Source organism: Mus caroli, chromosome 6 (assembly GCF_900094665.2).
Source record: "Mus caroli chromosome 6, CAROLI_EIJ_v1.1, whole genome shotgun sequence".
Lineage (NCBI taxonomy): Eukaryota > Metazoa > Chordata > Mammalia > Rodentia > Muridae > Mus > Mus caroli.
Genome location: NC_034575.1, coordinates 24,366,410 through 24,383,022, shown reverse-complemented (window position 1 = coordinate 24,383,022; position 16,613 = coordinate 24,366,410). Strand labels below are relative to the sequence as shown.

Sequence of the window (16,613 nt, the reverse complement as noted above, 5' to 3'; positions counted from 1 at the left end):
TTTTGGTTTTTCGAGACAGGGTTTCTCTGTATAGCCCTGGCTGTCCTGGAACTCACTTTGTAGACCAGGCTGGCCTCGAACTCAGAAATCCTCCTGCCTCTGCCTCCCAAGTGCTAGGATTAAAGGCGTGCGCCACTACGCCCGGCTTGTTTGTTTGTTTTTCGAGTCAGGGTTTCTCTGTATAGCCCTGGCTGTCCTGGAACTCACTTTGTAGACGAGACTGGCCTCAAACTCAGCAATCTGCCTGCCTCTGCCTCCCGAGTGCTGGGATTAAAGGCGTGCGCCACCACACCCAGCTGAGAATGTTTTAAGAAATATAAAATAATAAATAAATAAAGTATGGGGGTGGGGCTGTCCCTTAGTGACTGTATGTGTCTTAGCATGAGCAAGGATAGCCTTGATCCCTAGCACAAAGACATCTTTGAAAAGTTAGCTAGGCATGGTGGCATAGGCTTGCAATCCCAGCACACGCTGGAGGGACAGGAAGGGGGCTTCCATAAGTTTAAGGCCATTCTCATCTCCATAGTGAGTTCCAGGCCAACCAAGAATATAGAGGGAGACCCTACATCAAAGTATATTTAAACATTTTTAAATGTGACTAGATTCCAATTATATATTATATATTATATACTATATATTCTTTTGTAAAACTATTTTGGTAGGGCCTGTCCAGAACTAGGGCTTGTTGGGCATGGTGGTACATGTCTATACCCCCAGCACTTGGGAGGCTGAGGCAGGAGGATGACAAGTCAAGCCAGCCTTGACTACCCAAGCGAGTCTGGTTAGCTGGGCGTTATATAGTGAGACCCTGACTCAAAACCCAGACCAAACCCAAAAGATGAGCTAGTAACTTCATTTAGTGCATGTGATATAGTATGCGTAACGTGTCGTCCAGTGTAACATAAATCAAGAGCATGGAGTGCTACACAGAGTTACAGGCTGGTCTCCCAGAGACCTTCCATCCCCACCTTGCTCTAGGCTACAGGTTAGAAAAGATGGTCCTGTATCCCTGAGTCTAGGTGTGGGATCTCCTGAGCACTGTGGCTGGCAGGGGATGACTGTGCCTCTCTCTACTCGGGAGGGCTCTTTCCTAGGGAGGGGCTGCCCCAGAAGAAGGCAGCACCTTATCCAAGGCTTACCTTGAAGATGGTGTTGTCCCCATCCTGGCTGGGACCATGCCTCGTGGCATGGCGCCAGGGGATATAGAAGAGTTTCTTTTCCCCGTTGACCCACTGGAGCCCTGGGTACTGGCAGCTGTTCACCTGGGCCACCAACCAGGGCTTCAGCCTCACACGGCGGGGTGGTGGAGGAATCCCTGGGGCTGACTCCCTGGGGTGGGGGTTCATGGCAAAGGGCTCTGTAGGAGAAAGCAAAGCGGAGCTCTGCAAACTGATAGCAAGATGTTCCCTGCCCCAGTGGACAGGTCGAGCGGATGAGCACCCCAGTCCATCTAGGCGTCCCTCAGCTTCCTGTCACAGCTCACGCAGCCTGTGAGTTCTGTTAGGGAACTGTGCTAGTGGGTGCTGTGGGCCACCCACCCATTCTTGAGTGCAGTCAGTACCCAGCTGCTGCTTCACTAGAGAATTATCCCAGGTGCCTTATTCCCCAGGTCAAGCCACCCATCTCTGTGAAGTCATAGCACAGGCAAAGCTGGCTCCCTTGCATAGAGGTGGGCCAGCGAGATCCATGGGTACTTCTCTAGGGTTGGCTATTCCACCATGCCGTATCTGTCCTGCCTTGCCAGGCTTTTCTCTCTGCATCTTACTCAACTTCTTTCCCCTGAAACTGCCCTTCCCCGTCCCTCCTAACAAATCCTCTAAACTAAATGCCTGTCACAGGCTTCTAACACAAGCTGGCCTTAGACAGGAACAGACCGTGGGAGAGGGGTTAGGGACAGGTTCGTCCACAGGACTCGGAGTTTTGGGCCTTTTGGTTAAGATCACCTGTAGCTCTGGCTTTTCTCCTCAGTTCTTTCAGGAATGAAGCTTTCTTCCCCCCCCCACCCCCGAACTCTTTATAAAAATCCCACTCATCCACTCCAGTGACACCGGGTACCTGGCTTAGATGGTGCCACCCAGAAGCCATCAGTAGACTTGAGTCTGGCTCCTGCTACTTCCTTCACATCCATTCGGTGCTCCTGTTTACAGACTAGTGCCACACACATGGTGGCAGGAAGTGCAGACCAGGTCTAACAGCTTCCTGTTGCCATGTATTGTAATGCTTCACACTGGCCTGGTGGCACACTCCCTGGTGGCACACTCCCTGGTGGCACACTCCCTGGGGGCACCCAGGGAGGAAGAGAATCTCATGCAGACACAAGTGATTCTATGTATCCTTGCCCCCCCCCCAGATTATCCCTGACTGGCTAATAAAGATGCCAACAGCCTGAAGCTGGGCAGAAGAGAGATAGGAAGAGTTCCTCGGTCTGAGGGGAGACAACAAGGTAGAGGGAGGAGAAAACGCCTCATGAAAGCATGGCCAAGAGGGCTGGCCAATTGGAGTGAAGAGCAGCTAAGTTGGAACGTGGAGGGGTTCTTGATGGGGAAGAAGACATTAGAGCATGAAGAGTGATATGTGCCTGGCTCTGGTACACTAAAGGATCGTTATAAATATAAAAGCTGAGTGCCTTTTATCTGGGAACTGAATGATCAAAGGCAAGGTAGACCACCCCCGCCCCATTGAGATTAAATATTGCCACAACAGCTTCCCATTGGAGGTAAGCACTTTGGCAGGCCACAGTCTCTACCTCACTAGAGTTATGTCCACAGGACCCACGAAACCCTGGTGTTCTTCCCTCTACCTGCTCCCTCTCCTCCTGACAGAACCTGTAACTTACAGCTCCCTCCCTCTCACCCATCTTCCCTCCTGGAAAGCTCTTTCCTGCCCTTGCCCATATTCTTGATCTTGAACTCTTGAACTTGGGGTGGGGGTGGGGTGGGGTTCAGAAACAGAGAAGAGGGAGGCTGCTGTGCCAGCAGCTCCTGGGAAGACACTCTCTCATTCAGCCAGTTAAGGAACAAAACAAAACTCAGCAGACTTACTTGGGTTTTGCAGCATGGAGCCCCAGTTTCCCCTGCAATTCCCCGACCTAGTATCTTCTGGGTTGTGGCTACTACATGCCACATCCAGGCTAGCGGAGCGACCCTCTACAGACTTCAGAGCACTTCAGAGCAGTGCATACCTCAGCTGCCAGAGACCCAGGAATAGCAATGCCAGCTTTGGACAGAGAGAGTGGAAAGGCTCCCAGCCCTGCCCCCAAGCTTAAGAAGAGGTGGCTTAGTTCCTCTTTCTACACCAGCCTCCACCCCGACCTAAGGGAAATGAAAGTAGCCCGATGGGACAACTCAGAAATCTGACTCACTCGGCTGACCCACCCCCACCCCATCCTCTACATCATCCTTTCTGTCTCCCAAGCCTACTGTCAACACCTGTCTTTATAGCTCCTAAGCAGCTCTGATCTTAGAATGGAGGGTGATGTACACACACACACACACACACACACACACACACACAGAGAGAGAGAGAGAGAGAGAGAGAGAGAGAGAGAGAGAGAGAGAGAGAGAGGAAGGAGCCAAGGAACACTGCAGCTTTCTTTCTGTCTCAGCCTGATGATGATAAATCAAATCAGAGAAAGGTTTTGAAATTGTTGCTCTGACCTCAGTGTTAGGAAGTAGCAGTCCCTTCTAATGGAGTAGTGACATAGAGAAAGGATCCCCACAGCAAGCCAGGGCCATGAGAGGGTGTGTTCATCTAGGGGCAGAAGGCACCACCTGCAGCTAGATGCACAGGAGCCTCGCCCTGAGCAGGACCAAGTTCAGCATCTACCCCACAAAAGCTCCCTCCTGCCCAACAAAAAAGGCTTAGATCTGAGTCAGATCCTGCCTGCCAGTTCGCAATTGCAGCGTCTAAACATGGCTGCCCTCTCCTGGGTCTGGAGGTCTGGAATAAGAGCAGTGCTAACACCCAGACTCAGATGTCTGGCTATGAGCCCTGAAAAGAAGAAACGAACAGAGCCCCCACCATCTTCCATGTCAGACCTCAGGAAGTATCCCACATGTGATGGGGCACGGAAGCAGCCCTTGAATCCCGACTGCGATTTTATATCGATGGAGAGTCCCCACAGCTCACCCCAGGGTCATGAAGTCCCAGGAGAGACTGCCTGGGCAGTCAGATCACTGAGAACTCCGGAGCTGGTGGGGAGAAGCTGCCATAACGGAAGGAAGAGAGGCAGAGCTTCGAACCCCTCCGGTCTCTCGAATTGTCCCGTTCTAAACCCCACACCCAGTTCAAGGCAACATCCAGGGGTTACCTGCAGTAGGCATGAGCATAAATCCCGCCCTCTTCAGGTGAGCGACACACCCGGGGCCCTGCCCCTTCAGAGTGCACACTGGCTGAGATTCTGGGGCAGCAGGTGCGGCAGGAAGAACCCTCTCCCGGCTTCCTCCCAGGGGCAGGCTGGGGGAAGGCCAGAGTTCAAGGGAAAACCCCGAAGGACTTTTAGTTAATAGGAGTGGTCTCCTACCTATCTCTTTCCTAGACTTTAGCCAGGAGCTTAGGGAGTAGGAACCTGTACTGTATCACACAGGTCCTCATGCGAGGCCTTTAGCCTCTCCAGCCTCCTTCAGCCCGGCCCACATCCTTTCTGGTCCTCATCACTTATCCCCACTTTGGAGTTCAGGCTAGGTCGTTCCCTCCTGATCACCCCTGCAGACTCCACCCGGGGCATAACGCGGAGGGAAGGGGGGGGGGGGGACCTGGGTCAGCCCCTGGAGTCATCGCGGGGTTACTGGCTTAGTGTCCCTTCCTGGTCCGCTCCTCTGGCCCGGGACATGTCCGCCTTGCTATGCCAGGAGGAGGCCAAGAAAGCCCCCACTTCCACCCCTGCTACTAGGTACCCGCTCTGGGTCCTCTGGAGGTTCGAGAGACACCTGGAGTCTGGGAGACATCTGCACCGAGGGCGAATGCTGGCCCGGGACATCTCTCCGCCTGCGTTTCGGTCAAACTACACTTTCCCTTCACGTTCAGATTCTCAGTTGTTACTTCTTAAGTTTAGGGGCAGGCCGTCAAAAAACTAGACCAAGCATTAATCAGCCCCCCGCCCTGATTCTTCTCAACTGCTAAGAATAAATCGGCGTCCCCTTTTGAGCTACGAGTCAAGGAGCGGAGCCTCTATTTGACAACGTCTCCCCTCAAACTCTATTCCCACAGATTCCTGTCCTTGGCTTTAAGATCCTTGGGAGGGATCGCTGCTTGACACCTCAACTTCTTTAGTCGAAACAGTGAGGTGTGGCCAGGGAGGAGAGACGGGCTGTGCGCCAACAGGGTCGGGGTCGGAAACTCGCTCCTCCGTGGTCCCCGCCAGACTATGACAGTGCGCTTGGCATCCTTGACCCTGGCGAGGCGCAGTGGGGATGTCCACTGGGCCCTTGGGACTTTCCCCGAGCATGCGAACGTTGGCGGCCGGAGCCCTGCACTCTGAGCTGGCCCGGTGCGGAGCGCCTTGGAGCCGTTCGCGCTGGCCCGGCGCCGCCTGCGATCATCGCCCACCGCGGAGGGGCGGGATCCCGACCCCGCTGGCCCCGTCCGCAGGTGGCAGGTGCCCGGGGCGCGCAGGTCGCCGTGTGTCGGAGCCGTGGCTTGGCAGAAGCCCGGGATTGTTCCCACCACCTTCGGGGCGCGGAGCCCAACACAGCCCACAGCCCCGGGACCTACCTGTCTACTGTGAGCCGGCGGGGAGCCTGGAGCCCCGGCCTGGCGCTGCGGCCGAGCTGAGCTCTCGCCGAGCTGCGCGGCCCGCGGGTCGCCCAGCCCGCCCCGCACTTCCGCATCGCGCCGCCCCCGCCCGGGGCAGCGCCCCGCCCCGCCCCTCGCCACCACCCCGCGCCCCAACCCCGCGCCCCGGGCCCCTACCCATCCACCGCCCACCGCGGGGAAGCCCGGGGCCTCCGCGAGACCGCAGACAGCTCGGCGCCCCTCGCCGGGCTCCTTTGGGAATCCGGGGAGACAGAGTCACCCATCACCCAGTCCCCAGACACCCTGTAGCCTGTCCTCACCTAGTCTGCGCCCGCCTGGAGCTGGAGATCCGCTGCGCACGGGCGTCAATGGAGCCACACTCCAGGGTATTGGGAGACCACTGAGAGCTCCCTTTCAACATACCTTGGGCCACTCTGTCTCCTCAGCCTTAACAATGGCCCTCCGGACCGCTCCAACTCACCATGTGACTGACAAGCCCACCTCTTCTTTCGCCCTTACCTTCACCATGGTTTGGGTTTGCCCTTTGAGCGGGTTCCCACCCCCACCTCCCGGTTCCATAAACGGGCCTTCCTGTCCCAGACGATGCTGGCCTCAACTTCCACACATCCTGTTCATGTAGGAACATTATTCGCTGATTCTCACTCTTCAACTTTTGGGTCAGCATCATATTATTTGATAGTCTAAGTGTTTTTTCCAGGAAGGTCTACCCCTTCCTTGAGTCAGCTTTTGGTTTGTTGTGTTTTGGTGTAATTTGTTGATTGGTTTGGAGGAGGGGTGGAGATGACTTCTAGAGTCTTTCCGTTTGATTTTTCCATATGATTTTAACGTCTAATTTCCACTGAAATTCAGCTTAGTTGGGGACCAACCCTGTCTTGCATGGTTCATGATCTATAGTAATTTTTATTTTTATATTTATATTTTACTGATAATGGATCCCAGGACCTTGCACATTCTAGGCAAGCGCTCTGCTACTAAGTGCCTGCCTTCTCTGCCCTGTCATAATTCTAAAGGATTATTGTGTTTGTTTGTTTGTTGGGTTTTAACTCTTTTAAGGGAAAAAAGTTGTGTTGCCGGTGCTGGTCTCCCACTTCTGGAATCAGATGTCTTGACTCCAACTCCAGGAATCAAACGATTTTCCTGGCTCAGATGCCTTGAGTAGCTGAGATTTGGTGTAGCATCACAGGCAGCTTAACTAAAGATATAAGCACATATATTGTAAATGCTTACCATCTTAATTCTTTTTAGTGATTTGTTTTATTTTTTATGTATATGAGTATTTTGTCTGCATGCATGTGCATCGTGAACATGCAGTTCCTGCAGAGACCAGAAGAAGGCGTTGGATTCTTTGGACCTCGAGTTAAAGACTTGTTGTGAGCGAGGGGGTGTGGGTGCTGAGATCTGAATCCAGGTCTGCTGCAAGAACAGCAGGTGCTCTTAACTACCAAGCCATCTCTTCAGTCCTAGAGATATTTTTAATACACAAATATTCTGAATGAATTGTTAAATTAAAATGTTATTACATTTATTTTGTGTGTACATCTGTGGGTACACATAAGGATGAGTATGTCAGAGGACAACTTGTAGGAGCCAGTTCTCTCCTTCATATGTCTGGCCCAGGGACTGAACTAAGGCTGTCAGGCTTGCCAGCCATCTTGTTTACCCCCCCCCCCATTGTTCGCTTTAGCTATCAAGTAAAATATATACATTGTAGACATACTGTTTACCCTCTACATCTAAAGCCTTGGATTGCTGACAGATACAGTGGTATTAATTAATTAGAATTGTGGCTTCTTCCTTAACCTCTGCTGCCTTCCCAGGGATGTCTGGAGTAGACTTCAATGAGCAGAGAGAATCCAGCGGGTTTGTTTTTGTTTTCCTTCTCTCTATATATCTCCCCCCTCCTTTCACTCTAGCTGAATATAAAATGTAAATATATTATTTGTATCTGCTGAATATATCACCCTCTCATATATGATAGGCACTCTATCACTGAGCCATGTGTCCTTCTCTTTCATATTTTTAAAATTTAAACTCTGGGTGGTTCCAGTCACAGTGGCGCATGTCTGCATTGGGGCAACTGAGGCCTAAACTCAGCAGTAGGCCATAAGGTAAACGGGACTCCAAAAAGATTCCGCTCCATTCAGATCCTGTCTTCCCTGACAAGGAGCCCCTTAGCCAAAAACTGCCCTGAGCCAGAGACCTGTTTCTGGAGGAAGGAAAGGGTAGTGCTCATTCAGTGAACAGAACTCCAGCTATTCCAAGAACGAAGGGTCCCCTAGGCTCCTGTGCACTGTCACGGGCAAAAGGGAAGTGAGGCCCCACTCTGATGCTTAAAATTAATCTCAGTTCCCCCTGCTCATTCGGGGGGGGGGCAACAGGGTGCAGAAAGACTCCATAGTCCTAGGAGGGCATCAGGAGGTCCAGTGACTCCCCCACCGGTGGTATGACGCTGTCACAGATGAGCTTGTGATAAGAAGTACCTTTGTTGGCTTTGGGCAAAGCCATGGTCCGAGTAAAGGCACAGAGAGAGTTAGAGGAAGCTGTGCCACTAGAGGGAACCGAAAGAAACCCAGTGTAAATGACAGTGACTTAAGGAGAAGCTAAACACACTCCAGTCATCTGAGGCCAGCCCACTTTAGACAGGGCCTGAGAAATGCCAGCTGCCATTGTTGCCCAACCCCATTTTCTCCGGCCTGGGCTTTGCAGGTTCTCTGGACTGGCCTGTTTGTCTGGGAACTTGCGAGTGTGACATCAGGCTGTGAGTCCAATGGGGCATCAAATCCCAGGAATTGTGAGACATGACACGCCTCCTGTGCTGGAGCCAGCTTTCCATCCCTGAAGTGAGATGGTCCCATCCCTGTCACACATGGATGATGTCAGATGCTCACTAAAGCCCCTGCCAGGATAGAAGGATAAAGAAATCTCTTCCTCCCAGACTCCCTGTGCTGGGATGAAGTTTCCAGTCTGTAGGGCGAGACAATGAGGCTCAACACCTATCAGGTAGCAGGACTGGGTGAGCTTTGAGGGACACCACACAGGCAGCTTTGCCTGAATTCAGTGGAGAACCACAGCAGAGGTAGATGTGACTCTCTGGCTTGGAATGTTCCAGTTGTTTTATGACCTGTGCTGTGGACACTGCAGCTAGCTTCCTCTCTGTTTCTATGAACTGCTGCTTCCTCAGCTTCTGAGGTATGATGTGGAAGTCCCCCACTCAGCTATAACGGTCACATGGGCGCCTTGGACCTCCGGTCCTCACCTTTGCCCACCCACACTCAGTCTCTCTTCCCACAACCTGGGGCTGAGGAAGCTGAGCAGACACCCCCGCCACCAGGGGCACCAGCTCTCTGCTTCTTTGTCTCACTAAAAAAAGAAAAGCTACTTCCCTTTCTCTTGCTGGTCACCTCTCCTTTCCGTGATGTCCTGAGTGGACTCCATTTCGACTTTACTCCTTTGTTTGGGCCTTGCTCAAGCTGGCCCTAAACCTTCAGAAATGCCCCCACCACCCCAGCCCAAACTCCAGCATTTCCTGACATCTTGTATCTCCCTATTTAAACCCCAGACCCAGGGGTCTCACTAGGGCTTGCCTTTCTCATTATTTCCTTTAAACAGCTGAGGTCCAGATGTCTCACTTTCCTGTGCGATTTGTCTCCTGTCACCCTTCCTTGAGTCTGCCTCGGTGTTAGCACCCTCTCCACCTTTGGCCTGGTTAGAAAGGCGCTCAGACTCTACTGGGTTAGATGGCCACACCTCCCACAGTCCCTGAATTTGGGTTTAGAATCTGCTAAACTCAGCATAAACATTACCCCCAAACAACTTCCCTCCCCATTGCTGGACTCTGTCACTAAAGGGCCAGGGCCTCCCTGTTGCCACCAGTCCTACACTGTGGCTCACAGGACAGGCATTTGGCATGGAGGAAAAGGAAAAAGAAGCCTGGCTGTAAACTTTGGACTTTTGGGATTCTGGCAGTGTTCGTGGGTTGTCCCCACAGGAACCAGCTGAGGATCTCCTCAGAGTGAAAAAAAGCAGAGAACCTGGGAGCTAAAGTCCCCATGGGGAGGCGAATGGGAGCGTAACCCAGAGAAGCCAGGTAAAGTTATTTTTAATATTTTTAACTTTCCTCCTCTTCTTCTTCATCCACTTCCTCCTCCTCTTCCTTCTTTCCTTTTTTGAGACAGAGTCGCATGCAGCCAAACCTTGGCTTTGATTATTTAGCCTTTATCTCCCAAATGCTGGGAATACAAGTATATACCATATTGCCTGGCTTAAATTTCCTCAAATTTTATTTTTAGAGATAAGGCTGCAGTAGCTCAGTTGGCATGTTTGTCCAACTTGCATTAAGGCCTGGTTTTACTCCCCAGAGCCAGGTATGGTGGTGCCTATCTACGATCTCAGCACCCAGAAACAGGTATGTTTGAGGTCAGCACACATGAAACTGTCTCTATAGGTTATTTTTAGTTTACTTACAGTTAAATTCAATTACATACGGGTGCGCATGTGTCTGTGTGTGTTTGTGTCTGTGTGTCTGTGTCTGTGTGTGTCTGAGTGTCTGTGTGTCTGTGTGTGTTTGTGTCTGTGTGTTTGTGTGTGTGTGTGTGTGTGTGTGTGTGTGTGTGTGTGTAAAAGGCTCAGTTCTGTAAAGACACTGTTCCCTTCACTGCTGACCATTGCTTTGAGAACAGCCAAGCCCATGTTCCCTGACACACTCTTTTTACTTCCCTGGTTTCTCAAGGATCTCTTTCTAGGTAAGGCAGCTCACTTGCTTGCTTGCCTCAACATCTCAAGGGCATGAAGCCACCTCTGAGGCACACACAATATTAGGGTCTAGCTGTGGGAAAGGAAGCTGCAGCAGCTGTCTCCCTCTCCCTCCCCCTCTCCCTCTCCCTCCTCCTCCCCCCTCTCCCTTTCCTTCTCTCTCTACACACATATATGTATATATGTATATATACACACATATACATATATACACATATACATACATATATACATGTATACATATATGTGTGTGACACACATTATGCATACATACATATATACATATACATGGCTGAGGGAAGGGAATGGAAAGCAAAAATTGGGGACATCTCAGGGATCTCAGTGGTAGCCTGTTCTGGGTTGAGATTAAAGGCATGCACCACTGCTTGGATTATTTTTTATTGTTTTTAGACAGGGTTTCTCTGCATAGCCTTGGCTATCCTGAAACTTACTATTGTAGACCTTACTGGGCTTGAACTTACCAAGGTCTACCTGCCTCTGCCTCCTGAGTGCTAGGATTAAAGGTGTGCACCCAGCTAGAATAATTTTTAACTTTACTTACTATTATTGTTGTGTGTAGAGTGTGTGGATGTGTGTGGATGTGTCTATGAGTGTGGTGTATATGTGAGTGTGTGTGAATGTGGGTGTGAGTGTATGTGAGTGTGTATATGGGTGTGTGAGTGTATGTTTATGTGGGTGTGAGTGTATATATGTAAATATGTGAGTGAGGGTGTGAGTGTGTATGAGTGTGTGTGTGAGTGAGTGTATGTGGGTAAGTGTGAGTGTGTGTGTATTTAGTACGTACACGGGGAACTGCAGGTGTGCTGAGATGCTCTTGTAGTCAGAGGACATCTTTCAGGATCTAGCAGCACGAATTCTAGGCATCACACTCAGGTTGTGAGGCTCGCTCTCTCCACAAGTGTGTGCTGGGATTTCTTGCTCAGGCCCTCATGCTTGTGAAGTGAGTACTGTTACCCACTGATGTCTTTCTATATACCCCACCCTGCTTCTTACAGTGTTAGGGCCTGGCACTTGCTAGATGCCCCTGAGCTAAATCTCCCCCCACCCCTGTGCACTCATTACTGTCTTTGATGACTTACTGCTTGTAGAAATGTTACCCAGACATCTGTCTTTATCTTCAAAAGTCAAGATCTCTTCTCTTAGAACATACCTCTGCACCTAAGTGTTCCCCTCTTTTGCAGTATTGGGGATCAAACCCAGGGCCTTTGTGCATGATAGACAAACCTATACCACTGAGCTAAACTTTCTGTATGCAAAACGTTCCCTTCTATAGTTGTGTTAAGGAAGGACCCTCTAATGACTTCAACTTAACTAATTAAGCATGCAGTGGCCCTCTCTCCTGTAGCACTGGAGGGTAGAATTTCGATAGATGAATTTGGGAAAAGGGGACACAAATCAACCTATGAGCATTTCACACATCCTGCTATCACTAAACCTGAGGCCATTATTTCATTCTCATGCACAGAGCAGGGGTCTGCTTGCTCTTCACCTGAAGGTGCAGAGACTCTGAAAGAGGAGGTGGCAGCAACTGGGAAATGAAACACAGGGATCTAAAGCCAATGCACAACAGCCAATGGCACATCAGTGTCTTCTGTCACTGCAGTCCAGTGATGCTAGATGCTTGGCCTTAGCTTTTGTTCAATCTTTCTGCATCCCAGAGCTCCCATTTGTAAAGTGGACTTGATACACTGTCAGCAACAAAGCACACTGCTTGGAATGAAGACCAGCAGGCCCAGTGTCTTGCACTCAGGGTATATGACAGGAATAAACACAACAGCAGCCATTCCATAGGGCAGGTCCCACATTCTGTTGGTTCTCAGCTGCTTTAGTGACCACTCTTCCGGGCTGTCTTAATCAGTGTTCTATTGCTTGCTGTAAAGAGACACCATGACCATGGCAACTCATATAAAGGAAAATGTTTCACTGAGACTGGCTTACAGTTAAGGGGTTTAGTCTATTGTCATCATAGCAGAAGGAATGGCAGAATGCAGGCAAGCAGGCATGGTGGTGGAGGGGTAGTTGAGAGTTCTACATCTTGATCAGTAGGCAGTAGGAAGGGCTTGAGCCTGGCTTGAGCATCTAAGACCTCAAAGCCCCACCTACAGTGACACATTTCTTCCAAAAAGGCCACACCTACTCCAACAAGGCTATACCTTCTAATAGTGCCACTCCCAGTAGGCCTATGGGGCCTATTCAAACCATTATGCTGGCTATATCCCCAGAGCAGATGGCACACAGGGGGCATGAAGATCCCTACACTCTAACAGCCTTGAGCCTCCTGATCCCCAGAAGAGGCTACCACTGAGATCCCTGAGATGTCCCCAATTTTTGCTTTCCATTCCCTTCCCTCAGCCATGTATATGTATATATGTATGTATGCATAATGTGTGTCACACACATATATGTATACATGTATATATATGTATGTATATGTGTATATATGTATATGTGTGTATATATACATATATACATATATGTGTGTAGAGAGAGAAGGAAAGGGAGAGGGGGGAGGAGGAGGGAGAGGGAGAGGGGGAGGGAGAGGGAGACAGCTGCTGCAGCTTCCTTTCCCACAGCTAGACCCTAATATTGTGTGTGCCTCAGAGGTGGCTTCATGCCCTTGAGATGTTGAGGCAAGCAAGCAAGTGAGCTGCCTTACCTAGAAAGAGATCCTTGAGAAACCAGGGAAGTAAAAAGAGTGTGTCAGGGAACATGGGCTTGGCTGTTCTCAAAGCAATGGTCAGCAGTGAAGGGAACAGTGTCTTTACAGAACTGAGCCTTTTACACACACACACACACACACACACACACACACACACACACACACACAAACACACAGACACAAACACACACAGACACACAGACACTCAGACACACACAGACACAGACACACAGACACAAACACACACAGACACATGCGCACCCGTATGTAATTGAATTTAACTGTAAGTAAACTAAAAATAACCTATAGAGACAGTTTCATGTGTGCTGACCTCAAACATACCTGTTTCTGGGTGCTGAGATCGTAGATAGGCACCACCATACCTGGCTCTGGGGAGTAAAACCAGGCCTTAATGCAAGTTGGACAAACATGCCAACTGAGCTACTGCAGCCTTATCTCTAAAAATAAAATTTGAGGAAATTTAAGCCAGGCAATATGGTATATACTTGTATTCCCAGCATTTGGGAGATAAAGGCTAAATAATCAAAGCCAAGGTTTGGCTGCATGCGACTCTGTCTCAAAAAAGGAAAGAAGGAAGAGGAGGAGGAAGTGGATGAAGAAGAAGAGGAGGAAAGTTAAAAATATTAAAAATAACTTTACCTGGCTTCTCTGGGTTACGCTCCCATTCGCCTCCCCATGGCTCCCTGTGGATCTTGGCTGCTCAGCTTTAGCTAAGCTGAGGTCTTAGAAAGACATGGGTGTCATTGAACAGAGGGTAGCTTTGTGAAGGGGACATCCACAAAGGCCTGACCTGGGAAACAAAAGGCATTTGGAAGATGCCACCAGTGGTGAGCCAGCCCTCCTGCAGGAAGGCTGCCCTCAGGAGTTGGGGTACAACCAGGTGTGGGCAGAGAAAAGAAACCCTACTTCTCTTCTTTTGAGTTCCTAACTATAGCAGATGTCTCTTGCCAGGCCTCGAACCCACAGAGCGTCTGGTCATGTAGGCCGCGTGACTACCTGTTTTGAGTAAGAATAAGGCAGGAAAGGTCATAGGATGACACAGGGAAGGGTGGTAGATAGAGAGAAGCTGAAGCCACTCGGGCAGAAGCCTTTAGGACCCAAGGTTACCCCAAGCTTCACCCTACGAACAGCCAAATATGCCAGCCTTTTGCAGGTTGGGATTTCCTGATTGGATGATAAGGTTGTGAGTGGATGAAAAGCCGCCGATTCTTGAAGGCTGTAAGAACCAGGTGAGTGGTTTCCCAGGATTCCCAGTCTTTCAGGTCACTAGGGATACTTTTCTGAGGACTCACTTCTGGGCCTCATATATATTGTAGACATGAGAAGGGATCAGGGCGGAATGGGGACCAGGGTGGCTTGTGTTGGGTTGTTTTTTGGTTGCTATGACCAAATATGTGTTCAGGTTCAGGGCACAGTCGGTCAGGGTGGGGAAGGTATAGCGGCAAGAGTTTTAAGCGACTGAGACCTCACTGCATCTACAGGTGAGAAGGCAGAGAGAATGCACCCCTCATTGCCCTTTTTATTTAGTCCAAGAACCCAGCACATGGGACAGTTCTTCCCTCCTTAGCTAAGCCTTTCTGGAAACACCGCCATACACACATCTGGAGGTATGCTTCATGGCGATTCTAAATCCAGCCAAGTTAACAATAAAGATGGGCCACCGCAGTACCCCTGCCAGGCACTGAGAAACCTGCAGGCCCTTCCTGGATACCTCCCCAAGGGATGGGTCGCTGAGAACTGCTGTCTCCATCTGGGCTACTCAGGGACACAGGCTGAATTTCTGGGACACAGCTGGGTGTCAGTTCCTCAGGAGATGGGAGAGACAGCTGTATGCAGAACTATTGGCCTGTGGTTAGTGTAGCATGCACAACGTGCAAGGCAGTTGCTGAATGCCTCCGTGCACGCCCCCTGCTGGGAGGAGCAGAGAGTGACCACAAGTATTTTCAGGCTGCCTCGGAGACAGAGCTGGTGGGCAGCTGGTCCGACTAAGACGTGTCTCCTGCCCCTGGCAGGACAGAGGTGGGTGTGGCACAGCTATAGGCACCTGCACAGGTCTGCAGGTGTGCTCTCTCTCCATCACACCACCACAGGCCTTGGTCTGCTGGTAAGTCACACCTCTAGACCTACCTTCAAGGGTCAGAAACTGAGGTCTGAGGGACAACCCTCTAACTGGGAGGGAGGCTGAGGGACAAAATGGGAGGCAGAAGGCCTATGTCTGGTCTCCTCAGGAGTCTCTGAGACATTGTGCCTCTTCCTCTACCTTGAACCAGACTTAACAGGTAGCAACTTTGGTTACAAGGTTTAGGATTCCAGGAAGTCAAGCCTGGCTGAAATGAGGGGTGGGGGCCTAGATTAAAGGACAGAGCTCTGATGAGTAAAGAAGTCAAGAGCCTCCCACCGTCCCTTAATCTCAGTGTTCCTTCCATTCAGACCCTGTGGTCTTGCCCTTTATTCCGTGGCCTGTCTTAGAAGGCCCCAGCTCAGATCCTGAATTCTATGATCCTCAGTAAGGGGGGAGCTCTACTGGGATAACCCGGTGGGTGTAAGACCCTAGATGGACAGATCAGGGGTCCTTTCTGGTAGGTGTTCCAGGGAAGGATAGCAGGCAGTAGTGGTGGTCACCAGGGGACCCTGAGAGCAGCCAAGTCAGATGTCAACACACATGTTCCTAAGGGCATTGGCAGTGTCCTGACTCCTACAGTCAGGGTGATTCCATGAGTATGAGGCCCTCCCCGTCTCGTCAAAGCTCCAGCTCCTGCATCACTACTGTGAGCATCTCGGTGTCTCAGTTCTATTTCCTGGGGACCTTTGGCCCAAGGCTGTCCTTCCTTAGGCATATCCTGTAGACAGCCTGCCTAGTGGAGACAAGAAGGCGATACAGTACACTGCTCTAGGGAAATCATTGAGAGAATAACTAACGTGCTTGGGTCTTAAATGTGACCCAACGCAGGTATGTTGTAGGCTTGGTCTCCAGGTAATGGTGTGAAGAGGTGCCAGAAACTTCAAGGGCAAGGCCTGAGTTGGAGGAAGTATTAATTGATGGTGTCTTCTAATGAGCATATCATTAATTGCTGGTATCCTCTAATGAGCATATCCAGACCACAGTTCCTTCCACTCTCCAGCATGGTGGTGCACGGCTAAGATCCCGCACTCGGGAGGCAGAGGCAGCTGGCTTGAGGAAAGTGAGAGTCTAGCCCTGTCTCCACAGTGAGGTGAGCCCACCAAGAAAGTGAAAACATCCCGTTAGATGGGGAAAGGACGAGGCTTTCTCTGCTTCCTGTCAGCACTGGACTAGAAGTCTCAGTTAATACAGCAAGACGAGGAAAAGACAGAAAACATTCAGGAAAAGATAAAACAGTCCCCGTCTGCAGATAATGCAACTGTCTATGTATTAAATGTGAAACTC

At 50.5% G+C, this 16,613-nt stretch overlaps 2 protein-coding genes across 5 annotated transcripts in view; one reads left to right on the top strand and one right to left on the bottom strand.

The window, feature by feature from the left end:
* The window catches only part of Irf5 (interferon regulatory factor 5), a 15,778-nt gene extending 9,916 nt beyond the window's left edge, over positions 1-5,862 (bottom strand). For 2 of the 4 annotated variants that reach the window (XM_021164060.1, XM_021164059.1), the window contains exons 1-2: positions 5,713-5,862; positions 1,140-1,357 (exon numbers count right to left, since the gene is read on the bottom strand). In XM_021164060.1, coding sequence (XP_021019719.1) covers positions 1,140-1,346 — 207 coding nt within the window. In that variant the 5' untranslated portion in view covers positions 1,347-1,357; positions 5,713-5,862. Of the gene's footprint in view, positions 1-1,139; positions 1,358-3,041; positions 3,291-5,712 lie in introns of those variants that run through there. The other 2 variants (XM_029478372.1, XM_029478371.1) reach the window with 1 other exon arrangement.
* An 8,119-nt stretch (positions 5,863-13,981) lies between these two features.
* The window catches only part of Kcp (kielin cysteine rich BMP regulator), a 37,689-nt gene continuing 35,057 nt past the window's right edge, over positions 13,982-16,613 (top strand). Inside the window, exon 1 of the mRNA XM_029478167.1 lies at positions 13,982-14,436. The gene's annotated coding sequence lies outside the window, so the exon portion shown is untranslated. The remainder of the gene's footprint in view (positions 14,437-16,613) is intronic.